The sequence below is a fragment of the Muscardinus avellanarius genome, assembly GCF_963383645.1.
Source record: "Muscardinus avellanarius genome assembly, chromosome: 12".
In the NCBI taxonomy this organism is placed as follows: domain Eukaryota; kingdom Metazoa; phylum Chordata; class Mammalia; order Rodentia; family Gliridae; genus Muscardinus; species Muscardinus avellanarius.
In genome coordinates this window covers 7,413,355-7,432,262 of record NC_137798.1, presented here as the reverse complement: position 1 = coordinate 7,432,262, position 18,908 = coordinate 7,413,355, and the positions used below count along the sequence as shown (strand labels likewise).

The 18,908-nt window shown below is 40.5% G+C and overlaps 1 protein-coding gene across 1 annotated transcript in view; it reads right to left on the bottom strand.

Annotated features, from left to right (window-relative positions):
• Positions 1-1,141: 1,141 nt before the first annotated feature.
• The window catches only part of TRPM7 (transient receptor potential cation channel subfamily M member 7), a gene marked incomplete at both ends in the record, with an annotated part of 69,409 nt that continues 51,642 nt past the window's right edge, over positions 1,142-18,908 (bottom strand). The window contains 10 exons of the mRNA XM_080707013.1: positions 1,142-1,275; positions 1,659-1,775; positions 2,077-2,226; positions 8,045-8,250; positions 8,409-8,491; positions 8,604-8,887; positions 9,897-9,962; positions 10,041-10,091; positions 12,275-12,300; positions 17,102-17,136. Coding sequence (XP_080563139.1) covers positions 1,142-1,275; positions 1,659-1,775; positions 2,077-2,226; positions 8,045-8,250; positions 8,409-8,491; positions 8,604-8,887; positions 9,897-9,962; positions 10,041-10,091; positions 12,275-12,300; positions 17,102-17,136 — 1,152 coding nt within the window. The remainder of the gene's footprint in view (positions 1,276-1,658; positions 1,776-2,076; positions 2,227-8,044; positions 8,251-8,408; positions 8,492-8,603; positions 8,888-9,896; positions 9,963-10,040; positions 10,092-12,274; positions 12,301-17,101; positions 17,137-18,908) is intronic.

The window sequence follows — 18,908 nt, the reverse complement described above, 5'->3', positions numbered from 1 at the left end:
AAGTGTGGGGTTCAGGAGCTTAGACACAGGCAGTCTGCTTGTGCTGCTATACCTAAAGAATCTCAAGAAATTTACTCTAACTCTTTAGGGCTTTATCTCCTAATCTAGAAACAGGGTAACAATTAAACAGCCATTGTGTAAGACTGTTATAAACATCAACAGACAATCCCCTTTTCTTACCAAGAGGAAACAGATTTAAAAAAAGACAGAGGAAACCAATACCAACTTAAACACTGTATAGGACAGGCAATCCAATCCGAAAGCACAGGTGTACAAATGGCTCACTTAAAAAAACCGGTACTCTGAAAATGTCAAATAGTTTTTCAGAATAATTAAACTCACTAAACATCTGTAAACAAGAATAAATTTATTTCATTTCATTTAAAGATTTGATGATATACAAAATGCATATAGTATAATATCTTCTTTAAGTAATACACTTTCCCCCGTCAATATTAAACACTATTTAAACAGCTTATCTCTGCTCGCCTTGTCTGTATCTATGAGATACAACTACTGAATACAAATACGCTTACACTGCTCTTTCCAAGTAAAAATTAAAATCAGTACCTAGGAAACAGACGAAAAGAAAAAAAATCAAACAGATGGAAAGCTTTCTTATTGTTGCTGAATATTCAAAAATATCTGGGGCAGTTAAATTGCATTTCATTGACATAAAATTGCATGGCAATCTCCTGATGTCACATAATGAGAATCCAATTAACTTCTTAAATAAGTACCAAAAACATGTCCAGATGTTTCAACATAATTTTAAATATAAGCAAGAACTTGCAATTACATTCCGATTTGCTGTACTGGTTAATAAACTCTTTGGAGAAGTAATTTCTAGGTTGTTACCACAGACACAGAAAAAAATACTTGAACTTTCCTCACAAGCAACGTCCCTTGAACATGAGTGAAGTTTCTCCTTTATCATGGCTTTCTTCTGCTTAACAGTGACTTGATAAAATAATGTAAAAAATGAAAAGAAAAAAAAAAAAAAACAACTAATACTCTTGCACAATTTGGGCTTTAACAAAAAGCTGGCTCCACCTTAAATATGAAGCCTAACCCTGATTCATAAAGTCCCTCCTAGAAAATGGTCTTCAGCTCAGGCTTTTTATACCCCATAAACCTAGACTCAGAAGGAACCATCTTCTTTTCTGTGGCCAATGAACACCTCGTTGGAATCTGGTGACATCACCACCGGGCACTCAAGGAAGCCGTCTGACTGCCACTTAACCAAAACGCTGAGTGAGTTCTTCAATTTTCTAGCTGAATGGCAATAAACCGGCTGCCAATGAAATGTGTACGAACACCTAACTTTGGTTAATGGTATTGCACCACATGAGAGAGAGGTCATCGCCCTCACCAGAACCAGTCAATGAGATCCTCTGCTTTAAAGAGCCCTTTACAAAGTTTCAAATACTAATTTTCCATTGCCTTTAAAATTTCTCAGCTTCCAGCTATCAGAAATTTCTGAGTAGTTTAATTAGGTCTAAAGAATACTGACCTTTAAACTGTGCTGGGGTCAACACACTCAATTTACACACAACATTCTGCATTTTTAAACAATATCCCCCTGAAGGAAAAGTGACAGTGACATTTTTGTGAGGTGTAGGTAAAACCAATGATTCAGTAATATTATAACATCAAACGAACAGAATTTGTTGATTCTGATTCTTTGGTGGAGTTTCCAGGCTGAAGATTGAAATCTGAGGACTCATCCTGAGGAAAGATAATTTTATCCGGCGTATAGTCATTCCTCTTCAGATCTACAGTCACCACCAAACAAGGGGGGGGGGGGAGAGTCAGTTATTTCTTGGAAATGGAGAAATAATATTTTCTATGTCAATTTTCCTCTAACCATGTCAGATTTATTTTCGACAAGCTGCTAAATACTTAATAACCACAAAATCTATACACATCAAATCATTCATTCAGTCATCAGCAGGTAGGTGGTGGTGTGGCAAAGCAGCGAACAGAGCAGACAAGCTCCTTGCTTCCGTGATGCTCATCTCCTAGGTGGTGAAGAAAATCAAGCAAATATAAAGACACAGTGCTCTAAGCAGTGACCAGGACTCCAGAGGACGTGATGAAGCGTGGCGAGGCCGGCCGGAGACGCCAGGGCGACGCTCACAGGGCCCGCAGGAAAGCCAGAGGAAGAGCTGTCTGCGTCCAGACTGAGGTACTGAGACGCGAGCCCTCGAAGCTCAGAGAGGCCAGCTAGGAAGAGTGCAAGGCCAAGAGCTCAGCCGGTGCTCTCTCACGACGGCACGAGGACAGTGCGACTTGTCACAAGGACAAAAACGAGCTCAAGCAGCAGCTGATGGACAGGAGCGTCCAGTCACAGCACAGTCAACTGGCCTGCTGCCCGTCTGGGGCAGTAATTTTACTGGAGTGCAGGCTAAGCTCGTGTGTTTAAGATCTATGGCCATTTCTGCATTATGATGGCAGAATTAGGTAGCCGAGACACAAACCCTATGACCCATAAAGAAGGATGTAGTTACTTTGTCTTTCATATAAAAGTTTGCTGAACCCTGACTTAGGGCATGCAAGCCATGATGTGAAGCACAGATTACAATGAAAATAAATTAGAAGGCCTTAAATATCTTAGGAGAGAAATAATAATTTTTTTGGGGTACTGGTGGATAGAACCCAGGAGCTTTCTCCAGGCTACAGAACTATTTTATATTTTATTTGGAAACAGGGTCTCACAAAGTTGCTAAGAGCCTCACTAAGTAGCTGAGGCTGGCCTTGAACCTGTGCGATCCTCCTGTCTCAGTTTCCCAAGTACTGGGAATACAAGTGTGTGTCACCATGCCCAGCATTTATCTGATTATTTTTTTAAAAAACTGTTCTGAGCCAGGTGTGGTGGCGCAGACAGGAGGATCATGCAGATTCGAAGCCAGCCTTGCTGGCTTAAGAGACCCTGTTTCCAAATAAAAATGTAAAAAATGAGTCTGGGAGCGTAGCCCAGAGGTAGAAGGGTTTCTAGGAACTCCAGTACCACCACCAAAAACAAAACAAAACAAAACAAAACAAAACAAAACAAAACAAAACAACTGTTCTGATAGTCGTGTGAAATCTTGTTAGGTTAGAGGTGAGTGGCAGCCATCAAGAAAACAAGACCAAGGCAATGAAGATGGAGAGGAGTAGATGAGGCAAAAGACATTAGTCTTACATTAAGAGCCTGATCAGCTGAGTAACCATGAATGGGATAGGAAAGCAGAGACTTGTGGGTGGAGAAAGATAAACATCAGGTGTTCTGGAAGCCCGGCATGGTGGCGCACACTTGGGATCCCAATACTCTGGAGGTAAGACAGCGGGAGGATTATAGGTTCAAGGCCAGCCTCAGCTACTTAGTGAAGTCCTCCACAACTTAGTGAGACACTGTTTCAAAATAAAGAATAAAAATATAGAGCTGGAGGTGTAGCTTGGAGGAAGAATGCTCCTGGGTTCAATCCCCAGTACGTACACACACACACACACACACACACACACACACACACACCCATAATCCCCAGTTAACACACACAAACACACAGAAGTAATTCCTAGAAAAGGTGATAAAAGGATACTAAAGACTATAATATACTAAAATTCAATGGTATTTCTATAAAGTAGCAATAAACAAAACCCAAAATGTAAGTAGTATAATTTATATAAGTAATAATGTCTACTATATGGCTAGCACTATTTCAAATACTTCACTAATACCAACTCAATGAATTCTCAGAAAAAAAAAATCCTTCCTCCAGACGAGCAGATGAACCCGATGTCCTCTTGGACTTAACATTTTTCCCTTTCTCGCTCTCTCTTCTAATGCAGGTACTCTCTGAAGCCATGCGACCTAGTTCAAGTTCAAGCCCTTTACTACGGGTTATAAAAATGGGGCTTTTAGAAAGGTGGCTCACTCAGGTGAATCTCATGCACCTGCAGTTGTTAAGCCCCACAGGGAATTCCATGCACACCAAGGCAGAGAACCACTGCTCTGTGCTAAAACTTAGAATATTCAGTAACCTGTAATTCTTCAAATATAAGCTACTGAGAGAGAATACAGCGTGTTTCCTGCTCTTGCTTCATGGAATACTCTTTCCAGTACTGCCGGGCCAACTTGAAAGTCTAGTCAACCTTCAGGTCTAGGCAAATACGTCAGGTTAAGGGCACGGCTCACATCTATACAGCACTCTGTTCTGATCTTCCTCTCGGCGTTTACTAGTCCTGTAAGTCCCTGCTAATAATCTATTTAACACTTGGCTACACTCCATGAGGGCAAGGACCATCTCTGTCGGGTTCACTATTCTACCTTCAATACCTAGCACAATTCCTGGCATCCTGCAGACACAAAATATATTAAATAATAAAAGAAATCACAGATCCACTTATAACCAATAATGTGTATTTGTCAAGGAGCTGCTGAAGCTGGCACCAATGAGAGCAGTGAGAGCCACCTTTGGACCTCAAGCCTATCAGGGCTTTTTTTTTTTTTTGGCAATACTAAGGATTGAACCCAGGGGCATTCTACCTCTGAGCTACACCGCAGCCCTATTTTTTATTTTGAAACAGGGTCTGAGTTGCAAAGAGCCTCACTAAGTAGCGGAGGCTGACAGTGAACCCAGATCCTCCTGTGTCAGTCTCCCAAGTAAGTACTGGGATTACAAGCACGCGCCACCACTCCTGGTTATTCACTTTGGCTAACAATTTATATACTATACTGATTAAGACAATTTTTACCTGGAAGTTTAAGCTTTCTACAGCAAGAATTACAGTGATGTTTTGCTCTAAAATTCTTTATTGCATCTTCTCCTAGATTTGCTGGCCCAAAAACCATATCACAGGATCTGTGGAAACGATAGTTAAAAAGTCAATTTATGCATCGAGAAATGTAGAATTTGATTTATGAAAAGACATCCTAATAAAATTGTTAAAACTTATTACCTCTTTTTTTCTGCTTTTATCACAGATGGGTCAGTCAAATTTTCACCCACACCTTATGTGTATATAAAAGAAGACAAAAATTTTTATTATATGACATAAACACTGATGTTTGTCTAACAAAAAGACAAATTAATTTGTAGCACCAGTCATCATTACAATGTTAAGAGTTTTTCTCTTCTTATATTTCATAACTTGATTTATTAACCTCAGCATCCCACCAGAAACAGAAACTCTAGACATGAACTGAGTTAAAGGTCAGAGTGGGAGCAGCATGTAAGCTCCTTATTCAACAAGGCCTTACCTGCAGAAGGTCTGTACAGTGCACCCTGATTTGCCTAAACAGATGAAGGGCAACTTTGTATACAAAGAAGCATAATGAGAGGTGGTGGCACACACTTGTGATCCCAGTGCTTGGGAGGCTGAGGCAGCTGGATCCAGGTTCACAGCCAGCCTCAGCCACTTAGTGAGGCCCTTTGCAACTCAGTGACAGCCTATTTCAAAATAAAGAATAAAAAATAGGGCTGGGGTGTAGCTCGAAGGTAGAATGCCCCTGGGTTCCATCCCTGGTATGGCAAAAAAAAAAAAAAAAAGCCAGGTGTTGTGGCGCACACTTGTAATCCCAGTACTTGGGAGGTTGAGACAGGAGGTCGCACAGGTTCAAGGCCAGCCTCAGCTACTTAGTGAGGCTTCATAACCAATGATTACAGTAGCATTTACCATTGTTAATTTTATGCAGTTATAATTTAACACTGATTCTTTTGAGTGTGAATGGCTCCATGTACAGCGCATGTTTGAAAATATGATTTGATAAATTCTACCTTATCACAGACTTGAATATATATGGTAGTGAAAACCTGTTATCTACATATATGTTATGCATTAATGCCATACCTAACCTTTTCTTCACTTTTTTGATATTTCTAGGCTATATGAACTATTTTTTCAAATTATCACAGACCTGCAAAAAAGAAATCTGCATGTATAAGTGGACTTGTATAGTTTAAACTCATGTTGTTCAAGATTCAATTCAATGCACTTTGCTCAATGAAAACAATTATCTTTTTATTTTTTTATTGTGGCACTGGGGATGAAACCCAGGGGCATTCTTCCTCCGAGTGACACCCCAGCCCTATATTTTATTCTTTATTTTTTTGAAACAGGGTTTCACTGAGTTGCAAAGGGTCTAAGTGCCGAGGCTGTCCTCAAACCATGCTTCTCCTGTCTCCCGAATGCTAGGATTACAAATGGATGCCACCACGCCCGGTTCCCAGCCCTATTTTTTATTCCTTAATAAGTGAGCCAGGATCTGAGTGGTAAAGGGTGTCACTAATTAGCTGAGGGTGGCTGAGAACCTGGATCCTTCTGTCTTAGTCTCCTAAATGTTGGGATAATAAGCTTATGCTTATCAAACCCAGGAATTCTTACTCTTTTCATTAAATCAGAACAGATCAGCCAAATTTTCTTTGGTCTTACTTAAAGGAAATTAAGTGACACTAAAGAATATTATTTTAATTATTTTTAAACATTGGATCAGCCTCGCTACAAATATTTATCAGTTTTCACTATAGATGCTACCTTAATCTTTATATAAAGTGATGATCTACTGAAGAAAGGACATTTTTATTTACACAAATTTTTATTCTTGAGCTGAATCAATACCAACTGTTTGCCCCAATTAAAAAATATTGTATCAAGCCTGGCGTGGTGGCGCACACTGGTAATCCCAGCATTTGGGAGGCTGAGACAGGAGGATCCAGGTTCGCAGCCAGCCTCAGCCACTTAGTGAGTCCCTTGGCAACTCAGTGAGACCCTGTTTCAACATAAAGAATAAAAAGTAGGGCTGGGGGTGTCGCTCAGAGGTAGAAAACTTCTGGGTTCTTTCCCAGCACCGCAAAAAAAACAACAAAAAAGATCATATCCATAGTGAGTTATTAATTTGCAGTACTGGGGATGGACTGCAAAGGACCTTACCAAGTATCTGAGGCTGGTCGTGAACTGTGCTCTTCCTGTCTCAGCTTCCCAAACACTGCAATTACAAGAGTGGGCCACCACGCCCAGCTTCCCTTTTTTAGTTTTTTTTTTTAATTTATTTTCATGGTAGGGGCAATCTAACTCCAAGCGATATCCCCAGTCTTATTTTATTTTTTATTTTGAAGCAAGGTGTAAGTAGTGGAGGGCCTCACTGGATCGCGGAGGTTGACCACAACCTGAGAGCCTCCTATCTCAGCCTCCTCAGTGCGGGATTAGAGGAATGACCACCTTGCCCAGATTAAATTTTGATTCTGAACCAGGGCCAGACGAGGCTGCCTAAGCGCCTTGCTGGGTCGCAGAGGCCGGCCTCCAACCTGAGATCTTCCTGTGTCACCTCACCAAGCGCTCAGATTACAGGTAGGAGCCACCGTGCCTGGTGTTTTCATGCTTTTGAAATATTAAAGGCTACACATCTAAGAGGAGAATAGGGGATCCATGTTTTGCTTGCCAAACATATGTATCACCCTTAGCAACAATTAGAATAGCCAGACCCTATTATTCAAAGCACTGGTGGCCACATGCTATGGCTATGACTGACTTATTTCTATGCATAAGACTTAAACAGGTGAGATAATGCACATTTTTTTTTGTGTGTGGGTCTGGGGATGGAACCCAGGGGCATTCGACCTCCGAGCTACACCCCCTGCCCTGTTTTTTTATTCTTTATTTTGAAACAGGGTCTCACTAAGTTATGGAGGACCTCACTAAGTAGCTGAGGCTGTCTGCAAACCGCGATCCTCCTGTCTCCGCCTCCCGAATGCTGGGATTACAAGTGTGTGCCACCACGCCCGGCTTTATACTGCACAATTTTACCACAGAAATTTGTTTCTTTTCTTTTTTTTTGTGGTACTGGAGATGGCACCCAGCGGCTTTCTACCTCCAAGCTACACTCCCAGACCCATTTTATATTTTATTTGGAAACAAGGCCTCCCTACGTTGCTGAGAGAGCCTCACTAAGTAGCTGAGGCTGGCTTCGAACCTGTGTAACCCTCCTGTCTCAGCCTTCCAAATACTGGCTTTACAAGCCTGCACCACCAAGCCCTGCTCCTTAGCAATATTTTAATAAACTTACCTTGCAAATCAAGTACCAGCAATTCTCCCCTGGTATATTCATAAGTCCAGTGGCTAAAGGCCAGCATGATCTCTTCCAGCATGTTAGTGGGAATAATTTCATCCCCATTATTATTGTTGTATTTTCTAAATTCTCCAGTCATACATTCTTCCACAGCAAACCACTGTCCCGCTGAATGGCAGTACAGCAGGAACACTTCAAGAAACCTTAGGAGAAATAGTTAGATGTTACTAGCAGTTTTATTAATAAAATTAAAACTGATCTTCATAATACCTAAACAATTAAATGTGCAACATCAATAACAATAGTCAAAAGAGTTTGCTATCTACATATTTTAAAAAATCCCAGAAAAAAGTAGGTCTACCTTGGAGAATATGGTATGGATTTAGGTTTCATTTGATTGAAGGCAAATGTGAGCTTTTGTGCTGCTCTCTGTTGTTGAATTTCCTACAAAAGGGGGAACAAAAACCTTGATTAATATTTAAATTTATTTGGCTTAAGTGAATAAGCCAAGAAGCAGCTCAAATTACATTCCTGTCACACATTTACTGGCACTTACTCTGAGGCAGAGATGCAAAACTGTATCTTCTTTATAAATACTTGACCATGTGTTAACCACCTCAGGAAGAAAAGATTTGATAATGTAAAGATGCCCTGATTTGAGGATATCATGCTCCGACCAGGTACACTGTACTTTAACAGCTCTTCGTAAACCTCCTCCCATCTCCTCTTTACTTAAAAACTCTATTTTGGCACAGAGGCCGAGCTGTGACCAAGATGACATGCTGTTATTCAGAATGTTGGGTGAACTCTCCTCCAAACGGTACACGGTGACAGGCTCACCTGCAATATAAACAGACACACTTTAAGAGCAAATTTAACTGCTTGAAAAATGACAAAGTAGAACAAAATTCTGAAGGTCTTTAGTTAAGATTAAGTACAGGCCGGGAGTGGTGGCGCACGCTTGTAATCCCAGCATTCGGGAGGCTGAGACCTGGAGGATCGCGGTTCGCAGACAGCCTCAGCTACTTAGTGAGGCCCTCTGCAACTCAGTGAGACCCGGTTTCAAAATAAAGAATAAAAAATAGGGCAGGCGGTGTAGCGCGGAGGTCAAATGCCCATCCCCAGACACGCAAAAAAAAAAAAAAAAAAGATTAAGTACAGAATAGAAAACAAAATGAAAGAAGTATAGTCTTATAATAAAAGTTTATAGTGATAACTGATGAGAAATCAAGAATATTCTTTCTTAATATCTCTGAATTCATGCATAAAAATATTTTGAAATTATGAATTTTTTTTTTTTTTTTGGTGGTACTGGGGGTGAAACCCAGAGGCTTTTTACCTCCGGGCTATACTCCCAGACCTATTTTATACTTTATTTGGAAACAGGGTCTCACTAAGTTGCTGAGAACCTCACTAAGTAGCTGAGGCTGGCTTCGAACCTCTGCGATCCTCCTGTCTCAGCCTCCCAAGCACTGAGATGACAAGCGTGTGGCACCGCGCCCGGCTCCTTGGTTAAACTTTTGATATGAGATTGGCGTTGTTTGCTACATATATCCTGTGAAGCAAATTTCTGTGTGCTTTTCTCACTAGACAGCAGATCAAGAACTTTTCTGAATTACAATACATGACTATTTCTATATATGCCAAGAATGGAGGAATTAAAACTTGAATGCTTTCTTCTTCTACTTAAGTATACCTCCCTCATGTAGCAGACTAAGAATTTGTATGAAACTACCATTTCTTAATGTGATCCTGCTTCTTTCTGTTCCCTCTGATGTTCTATGGTAAAAATTAAACCAGCCAAGGGTTTACTTTGCCCTTTATTTACTTCTTTATTTTTTGGATTTACCTCTTGGAGGCACAGGTGTGAATGGAATGCTCTGTGATAACCTCATCAAGTTATTTCTTTCCACAGCTGTACAAAAAGAGAAAGAAATAATGTAATCGCCAAAAGTTCAAAATATTGCCCTATTTTGTTTCTAATATTACTGACCTGAATAATAGTAATTTGTATCCAGAACTGGCTTGAATGGAGAAGCAAGACCTAAAATGGAAAAGAAGCAAGACTATTTAAAAAGTACTAGTGCAGTGCAGACAAATACAGTGGCGCACGCGTGACCACAGTGCTTGGGAGGCAGAGACAGCAAGATCAAGAGCTCAGTGCCAGTCTCAGCAACCTAATGAGACCCTCAGTAGCTTAGCACGACCCTGCTTCAAAATGAAAAACAACTCAGGGTGTAGTTTGAAGGTAGAGAGTCTGTGGGTATTACAAAAGAAAGAACAAGAAAAAAAAAAAGAAAAAATTTATATTTCAGCATAAATTTTTACTCAGACATTGTCATGTAAGCCCTTTAAATTTCCTTCCTGTAGCCTATCCTCAGAATAGAGACTGAGTAGTGAAATATGCCCGCCATCCCAGTATTCGCCTGTCTCACTGTGCATCAGGAGGGAGGCAGCACAGGAGACTTCTTGTTCTCCTGGTTCCTGCTGCATACCACACCCTAGCCACTCCTCCCACTTCCAATCATAATCTCGTCCTTTCTGACTTTGGGACCTGGGGACTATAAGCCATGTAACCATTTTAGCAAGTCTACCATGAGAAAATGAATTTCAGAAATGTGTAACACATCTCAAAGAGACTCTTCTCTAAAAACTGCTACTGTACTCATTTTCTAGAATACAAAGGAACCTATTGTCTTAGAGGTTAGTCTACAATTTTAATACTGTGATAACCATAAAAAACGTAAATTCACCCTTAGACACACATATTGCATCCTAAAGGACTACAACGGAGGAATACTTAATGCCTCCGGGTTGATGAGCAGTTGAAAGGGTGTCTCAGAAGAGCAGAGGAAATGGAGAGTAATGTGTAAAAGCAAGGAAGTGTTAAACACACACGACATCAGGGAAAGTTTGGTATGAGTAGGGCTAATTATACATACACATCAGAATGACCCAAGAGGCTTCTCAACAACTCAGCAGGTCTGTGATCTTTGTCCCAAATATTCTAAATTTGTAGGTACATGTCAGTATACGAGCGATTTTCTACAAGTAATCTGAATATGCAGCCAAGGTTACGATTACTAGCCAGAGTGAAAGCATACCTGCAGGAGGTGAAGCTACAGAAGCAAGAACAAGGCCAGGAGATGTCACTGGATACAACAGGAGAACCAGAAAGCAGAGGAGACGCGGATCAGGTCTTTTAGGAGAATCTCTTTGGCAGCAGAACAGAGCTAGAAATAAAACTCCAAGCAGGAAGGCCAGAAGGGCATCCCCACCTTGGAACCTATCTGGCAATCAGTACTAAATCTGAACCATGTACAATCTGCCTCCTGGCAGCTGGCCTCTAGGGATAAAACCATTACGAGTACTACAGCAAATAAACAGAATGCTCAAACCAACAGGAACCCAAACAGCCATATAATGCAAGCTACTAAAATGCTCTTCAATTCGTGGAATGGATAAACTCAATATTTAACACAAAGAAATAATGCAAAGTAGTAAGAATGCACAAACATGTTGAATCAACAACACAATAATGTTGGATCTCATAAAAACTTGTCAAGAAGCCAGACACAAACCATACATGTTATGATTCCATTTACTTAGCATCACACACACACACACACACACACACACACACACACACACACGTAAAATTAATTCACCGTGTTAGTGGTGGGGGTTGCAACAAGAAAGCCCCCTGAAGGAGCTGGGATATTGGTAACAGACTGTCTTTTGAGTTCTGATTCCATGGGTATGGTCACTTGGTGAGATTTCATTGATGGCTTATCTGCATTATTCTGGATGTACATTTATACTTTAATAAAAGTGATGGTCTAAACTGAGCGTAGCCATGTAGTGTACTGTGGAGGGTAGATTCTAGAGATGCTTAAGAGGTAAATGCAACAGGCCATCAGAGCGAAGTGAGGGCGGGCAAGGGCAACTCTCTGGGGTTTCACACAGCGGCCTGGGAGTGTCCTCACTATGCGGGGAATGTCAGGGAGGGGGAGCGGGATAAAGGGTGGTGGTGACAGAGGAGACCATCACTCACAGGGGACACGTGTTTGAAATATATCTACACTAAAGAGCACCTACACAAGATTTCCAGCTACCTTGGCTTCTTTAAAATGGAAGTCTAAAATGTCTTACCTATTAACGGTAATTGCTTTAATTGATCATATGTAATTCGCACATTTTTATATTAAATTTACAACAGGGACTCACCATTTAATGTTCCTTCTTCAGATGGCCTAAAGAAACACCAAAAAGTATGAGTTGTATCACAACCTTAATTTTTACTTTTTAAAACTCTCATCACCATCAGATGAAATATCATTAAGGAAACTCTGACATTCGGGTTCTGACCTGTTTGACTATCTGCCATTTTCCCTTGGCCAACTGCTAATCTAACATAAATATGTAGCCATATGCCTATTTGATCAACAACTTATGCCTACAGTTTATGTCTACATAAACATCATTAGTAGTTTGGTGTCAAAATGAAAGCTAATAGATTCTAACAAAGTAAAAGTGTTTCATGACTTCTGAGCCAAGGACGTCGGCTCACCTCTGTAATCCCAGTTCTTGAGAGGCTGGAGCAGAAGGATCACCTCAGTATCAACTTAGCAAGACCCTTAGCAACATAGTCAGACCCTGCTTCAGAATAACAAAGCCGGGCATGGTGGCGCATGCCTGTAATCCCAGTACTCAGGAGACTGAGACAGGAGGATTGCAGGTTCGAGGCCAGCCTCAGTCACTTAGCCAAGATCCTTTTTCAAAATAAAAAATAACGCTGGGCATGGTGGCGTACCCTTGTAATCTCCGTGCTTAGGAGGCGGAGACAGGAGGATTGTTCAGGTTCGAAGCGATTCTCGCTGGCTTAAGAGACCCTGTTTCCAAATAAAAATATAAAATAGGTCTGGGAGTGTAGCCCCGAGGTAGAAGGGTTTCCAGGAACCCCAGTACCACAAAAAAACAAGACAAAGCAACAACCACCCCCCAAAAAAAAGAAAACCCCAAAACAAAACAAAACAAAACAAAAAACAGGTCTGGAGTGTAGCTCAGAGGTAAAATCCCCCTGGGTTCAATCCCTACACCACACAAACAAAATAAATAAATAAATAAAATCAGGACTTCTGTATTTGTAGAATTCCTCTTTCTTTTTCTTTCTTTCTTTCTTTCTTTCTTTCTTTCTTTCTTTCTTTCTTTCTTTCTCTCTTTCTCTCTTTCTCTCTTTCTCTCTTTCTCTTTTTCTTTCTTCCTGTACTGGGGATGGAACCCAGGAGCATTCTACCTCTAAGCCATATGATCAGCCCTATTTTGTTTTTATTCGAAAACAAGGTCTTACTAGGTTCATAAGAATCTCACTACTTGCTGAGACTGTCCTCAAACCTGTGATCCTCCTGTCTCAGCCTCCCAAGTACTGGGATTACAAGTGTGCGCCACCACGCCCGGCTAGAATTTCTTTTAATTTTAAGGATTCCAGGGCAAAATAGAGACCTAGGTATAGTGCAAAGAAGAGTGGAATGCAAACCAAGAAAAACGGGTTATAGGTTTGTTCCCCTATTATACAGTTATGTGGCTTTGCTCAGGACAGAAAGGACCAGATCCTCACACAGCCCGGCGTGGTGACCCACTCTTGTGATCCCAGTGCTTGGGAGGCTGAGACAGGAGGACCATGCAGATTTGAAGCCAGACTCAGATACTTAGGCTCTCAGTGACACCCTGTCTCCAAATAAAAAGTATAAAATAGGTCTGGGAGTATGGCCCAGAGGTAGAAAAGCCCCTGGGTTCCACCCCAGTACAAAAAAGACCTCACAAGTAGAGGGCTACTGCAGTCTCTTTCTATCTTGTTCCACCTGACCCTAAAGGTTGAGTTTCTCTTTAATATATATATTGTGTGGCACTAAGAATGGAACCCAGGGACATTCTACCTCCAACCCTCCTTTTTAGTCTTTATTTTTTGAAAAATTTTGTGGTACTGGGAATAGAACCCACAGGCATTCTACCTGATTGATACCCCAATCTCTATTTTTATTCTTTATTTTGAAGGGTCTCACTGAGTTGCAGAGGATCTCACTAAGTAGTTGAGGCTGTTTGCAATTCTTGTCTCAGCCTCCCAAATGTGTACACCACCATGCCTGGTTTTATTCCTTTTTTTTTTTTTTTTTTTTTGGCGGCATCGGAAATGGAACCCAGGGGCATTCTACCTCTGAGCTAGACCTCCAGCCCTATTATTTATTCCTTATTTTGAAACAGGGTCTTGCAAAGGGCCTCATTAAGTAGCTGAAAGACCCCTGATCATCTGGTCTCAGCCTCCCAAGCTCTGAGGTTACAATCGTGCACCACCATGCCCGGCTTTTATTCTTTATTTTGAAACAGGGTTTCACTGAGTTGAAAAGGGTCTCAATAAATAGTAATTGAGGCTACCCTTGAACAGTGATCCTCCTGTCTCAGACTCCCAAATGCTGGGATTACAAGCCTGTAGCACCATTCCCGGCTAAGTATTCTCTTTCTTTTCTTTTCTTTCTTCTTTTTGGTGGTACTGGGGTTCCTGGAAACCCTTCTACCTCCGGGGTACACTCCCAGACCTATTCTATATTTTTTTATTTAGAAAACAGGGTCTCTTAAGCCAGCGTGGCTGGCTTTGAACCTGCGCAATCCTCCTGTCTCTGCCTCCCAAGCGCGGGGATTACAAGTGTGTGCCACTACGCCCGGCAAGTATTTTCTTACAGGAATTTTTTTTGGTGGTACTGGGGATGGAACCCAGGGACATTCTACCTCTGAGCTACACCCCCAGCCCTGTTTTTTATTCTTTCTTTCCCTCCCTCCCTTCCTCATTTTTTTTTGCAGATCTGGGGATGGAACCCAGGGGCATTTGACCCCCAAGCTACACCCCCTGTCCTATTTTTTTTCTTTATTTTGAAACAGGGTCTTACTAAGTTGCAGAGGACCTCACTAAGTAGCTGAGGCTGTCCGTGAACCGTCATCCTCTAGTCTCAGCCTCCCGAATGCTCAGCGTGCACCACCATGCCCGGCTCAATAGAAAATATTTTGATCATCACTTTGCCTGATGCTGATAAACCACTCTTTTCTCAGGACCCAAGTGTGACAATCAACTCTGACCTTATGGGTAGTTTTATGGGTCTACAGAAAAGACAGCATTCTTGTTAAGACACCAAAATCGAGATCAACTTCCAATCACCTATTCTGTATTTATATCCTATTATTTTGGTTATAAAATACAACAGTCCTCAAAAAGGTCTGATGCAGGCAGGTCTTCCAAATACAACTCAGGGCTAGGCTACTCAAACAATCCGAGCCACTCTTAACCTATGTAGTACATGGTTTATTTTCTTCACTGTATATTCACATCCATCTCAGATTTTTTTTTCTTTTTTTCTTTTTTGAGGGTCTGGGGATGGACCCAGGGGCATTTGACCTCCAAGCTATACCCCCTGCCCTATTTTTATTCTTTGTTTTGAAACAGGATCTCACTAAGTTGTGAAGGGCCTCACTAAGTAGCTGAGACTGTCCTCAAACAGCGATCCTCCAGTCTCAGCCTCCCAAATGCTGGGATTACAAGCGTGCGGCACCACCACGCCCAGCTTTCCATCTCAGATTTCTCCTGAATGTATGATTCCTTCCAGTTAGCTTCTCAATTAGTCTCTATCAAATAATCAAGTGGGTATCAAAACAAGGTTTTAAAAAATGTCATTTGTACTAATTCCTAGGCTGGAAACACAGAGGTTACCTTAATTCTTCTTTATGTCTAATTTATATAAAAAATCTTTACTTTCTGGGAAAAATACCTGTCAGGTTGCCTTTTTATTCAGTTTTTTTTTTTTTTTTTTTTTTTTTTTTTAGTATTGGGGATGAAATCCAGGGGCATTATACCTCTGGGCTATACTGCCACCCCCATTTTATTTTATTTTGGAAATTGGATCATGCTAGGTTGCTAAGAATCTTACTAGATTATAGAGGCTGGCTTTTAACTTGAATCCTTCTGTCTCAGCCTCCCAAGTACTAGCATTCCAGGTCTGCACCACCAAACCTGGCTCCAGGTTGCCGTCTGTTTCCAATTTTCACATCTAGTGAAGATTCTAGTGAATTTTCCTGTATGCAGCTTCCTAATATACAATTATGTTTTATTATCAAAGGGTTTTCCAAAAGCAAATAAAAAGTTTAATTACAATGATGAACAAAGAAGTTAATAAGGTATAAAACTAAAGTCTCAAACTAGGTCTTTCAAAAGATTTATTTAAGAGTGAGCTGAAAAGAGTCCTCAAACATAAAATCATGAGCTGGGTGTGGTGGCACACGTTTGTAATCCCAGCATTTGGAGGGCTGAGACTGGAGGATCGCAGTTCGAGGACAGCCTCAGCTACTTAGTGAAGCCCTTTGCAACTCAGACTCTGTTTCAAAATGAAGAATAAAAAACAGGGCTGGTAGTGTAGGTTGGAGGTAGAATGCCCCTGGGTTCCATCCCCAGTACTGGGGGAAAAAAAGAAAAAAAAAAGAAAAAAAAAAAAAGTCATGGGCTAGGGATGTAGCTCAGTGTTTTGCCTTGTGTATGTTATTATGTTATGCCCAGAGTTTGACCCCCTCGCAAAATGCGCATGAGCACGCGCATGTGCGTGCACCCCCCCCCCTCTACGTACAATGGTGCATGTCTGTAATCCTAGTACTTGGGAGGTTGAGACAGGAAGTTCACAAGTTCGAGGCCACAGGTGCAGTAACTTAGCAAGAATCTGTTTCAAAATCGAATAAAATGGGGCAGGCAGTATACCTCAGAGGTAGAACACCCTGGATTCACTCTGCACTACCACACACAAACACAAACAATAAAATCATAACTATCACTTAGGAAGGTCTTAGTAGAGTTATAATTTAATAACTTGATTACCCTATCTCACCTATGTAAATACAGTAGACGCTAGAATAATCATCACCTATAGATAAAGAGGTATTAAAGAGATGATGAAAAGAACATAAAAAAAGATAATGGTTGATAACTATGATACTTTATAATTTAAGAAGAGGCTTACTTACATTTCTCTGTTAGGTGGTCTCTCTTGTAACCAATCCTTTAGTCAAAAACAAACAAATGAAACTTAAAAGACAAACATTTCTAGATAAAAGCATAACTCTTAAACACTTTTGTTTCTTATAGTATGTTTTAAGAATAACGAACTAAAAACTTTAAAGTTCTTTTTTATATATACTTTTATTTGGGTATTATAGTCTCAAACTCATTATGTAAATTTGAAGTTATTTCACATAATTGAACTCATAAAACAATAAATGTGTATAGCTGCCAGAAAGTAAAACACGGAAGTTCAGGAGTCTTATTTTGTATAACAGAGTTTTTCTACCTTTTCAAATTCTTTGTTTTGAAGATATTATTGTCATGAAATATACATGTTTCCATGATTCTAAAAAAATGTGTTCCTTGCCAAAATAACATAAGTAGCCGGGCGTGGTGGTGCACGCTTGTAATCCCCGCGCTTGGGAGGAGGAGACAGGAGGATCATGCTGATTCGGAGCCAGCCTCACTGGCTTAAGAGACCCTGTTTCCACATAAAAAAGTTAAAAATAGGTCTGGGAGTGTATCCCGTGGGAGTGTATCCCGGAGGTAGAAAGGCTTCCAGGAACCCCAGTACTACCACAAAAACAAAACAAACAAACAAAAAAAACAAAAACAAAAAAAACCCCCAAAGTTAATCATTTTGTGATATGTACACAAACTTCATTTTAGCTTTTTTGTGTGTATATGTATGACTTTTATTTTGCAGATTTATGGTGCTATTTCTAGGTATGAATTTATTTTTACTTTTCCAGTTTGGAACTCAGATTTCCTTACTTTGAACGTTTACATATTTCATGAGTTTGGACCATTCTAAGCCATTTCTCTCTCCCAATTGTGCTTACTCTCACAGCTGATTAGATGTATCCCCATGACTCTTTGACCTACCTATTCATCTTACTCTATTTGTGTCCTGGTTGCATTCTGGTCCAGTTCAGTAATTCTCTTTGGGGCATTTCACATGTTACTTAAACCCTACTGAGCACTTATGTTTTATTTCTAGATTTTTTTTCTAATCAGGCACTTTTTTTTTTTAGCGACACACTCAACCCTATTTTTTTTAATTCTTTATTTTGAAGCAGGGTCTCACTAAGTTGCATAGAACCTCACTAAGTAGCTGAGGTTGTCCATGAACTGCGATCCTCCTGTCTCAGCCTCCCAAATGCTGGGAATTCCAAGTGTGCACCACCACATCTGGCTTCGGGAAGTCTTTTTCAAAAATATTTTTCCTTTTTTATGTTTGATAATATTATTTTATATTTTTTAACTACTGAGGATGGAACACAAGGGATTCTACCTCTGAGCTACACTTCCATCCCTATTTTTTATTCTTTATTTTGAAACAGGGTCTAAGTAGCTGAGGCTGTCTGTGAACCATGATCCTCCTGTCTTAGCCTCTCAAATGCTGGGATTACAAGTGTGAGCCACCACGCTCGGCTATGTTTGATAATATTTTAAGTTACTTTAAATGTACTTATTTTATAATCTAAAACCAACAATTCTACTATGATTAGTAGATATCTAACACAGTTTATGTATCTTGACTGTCATATATTTTCTAATTTGGCATTCTGAGGTCATCTTCAATAGGACTTTGTTGCAATACTGTTCAGCTTAGGTTCAGATAGATCCCTCCAGAGAGGAGGATTTGTGGCTGCAAACTGTGTTGACCAGCTTCTTTCTCCTGCTGAAATAACTTTACTTAATGAGATAATTTTTTTTTTGGTGGTCCTGGGGTTCCTGGAAGCCCTTCTACCTCCCGGCTACACCCCC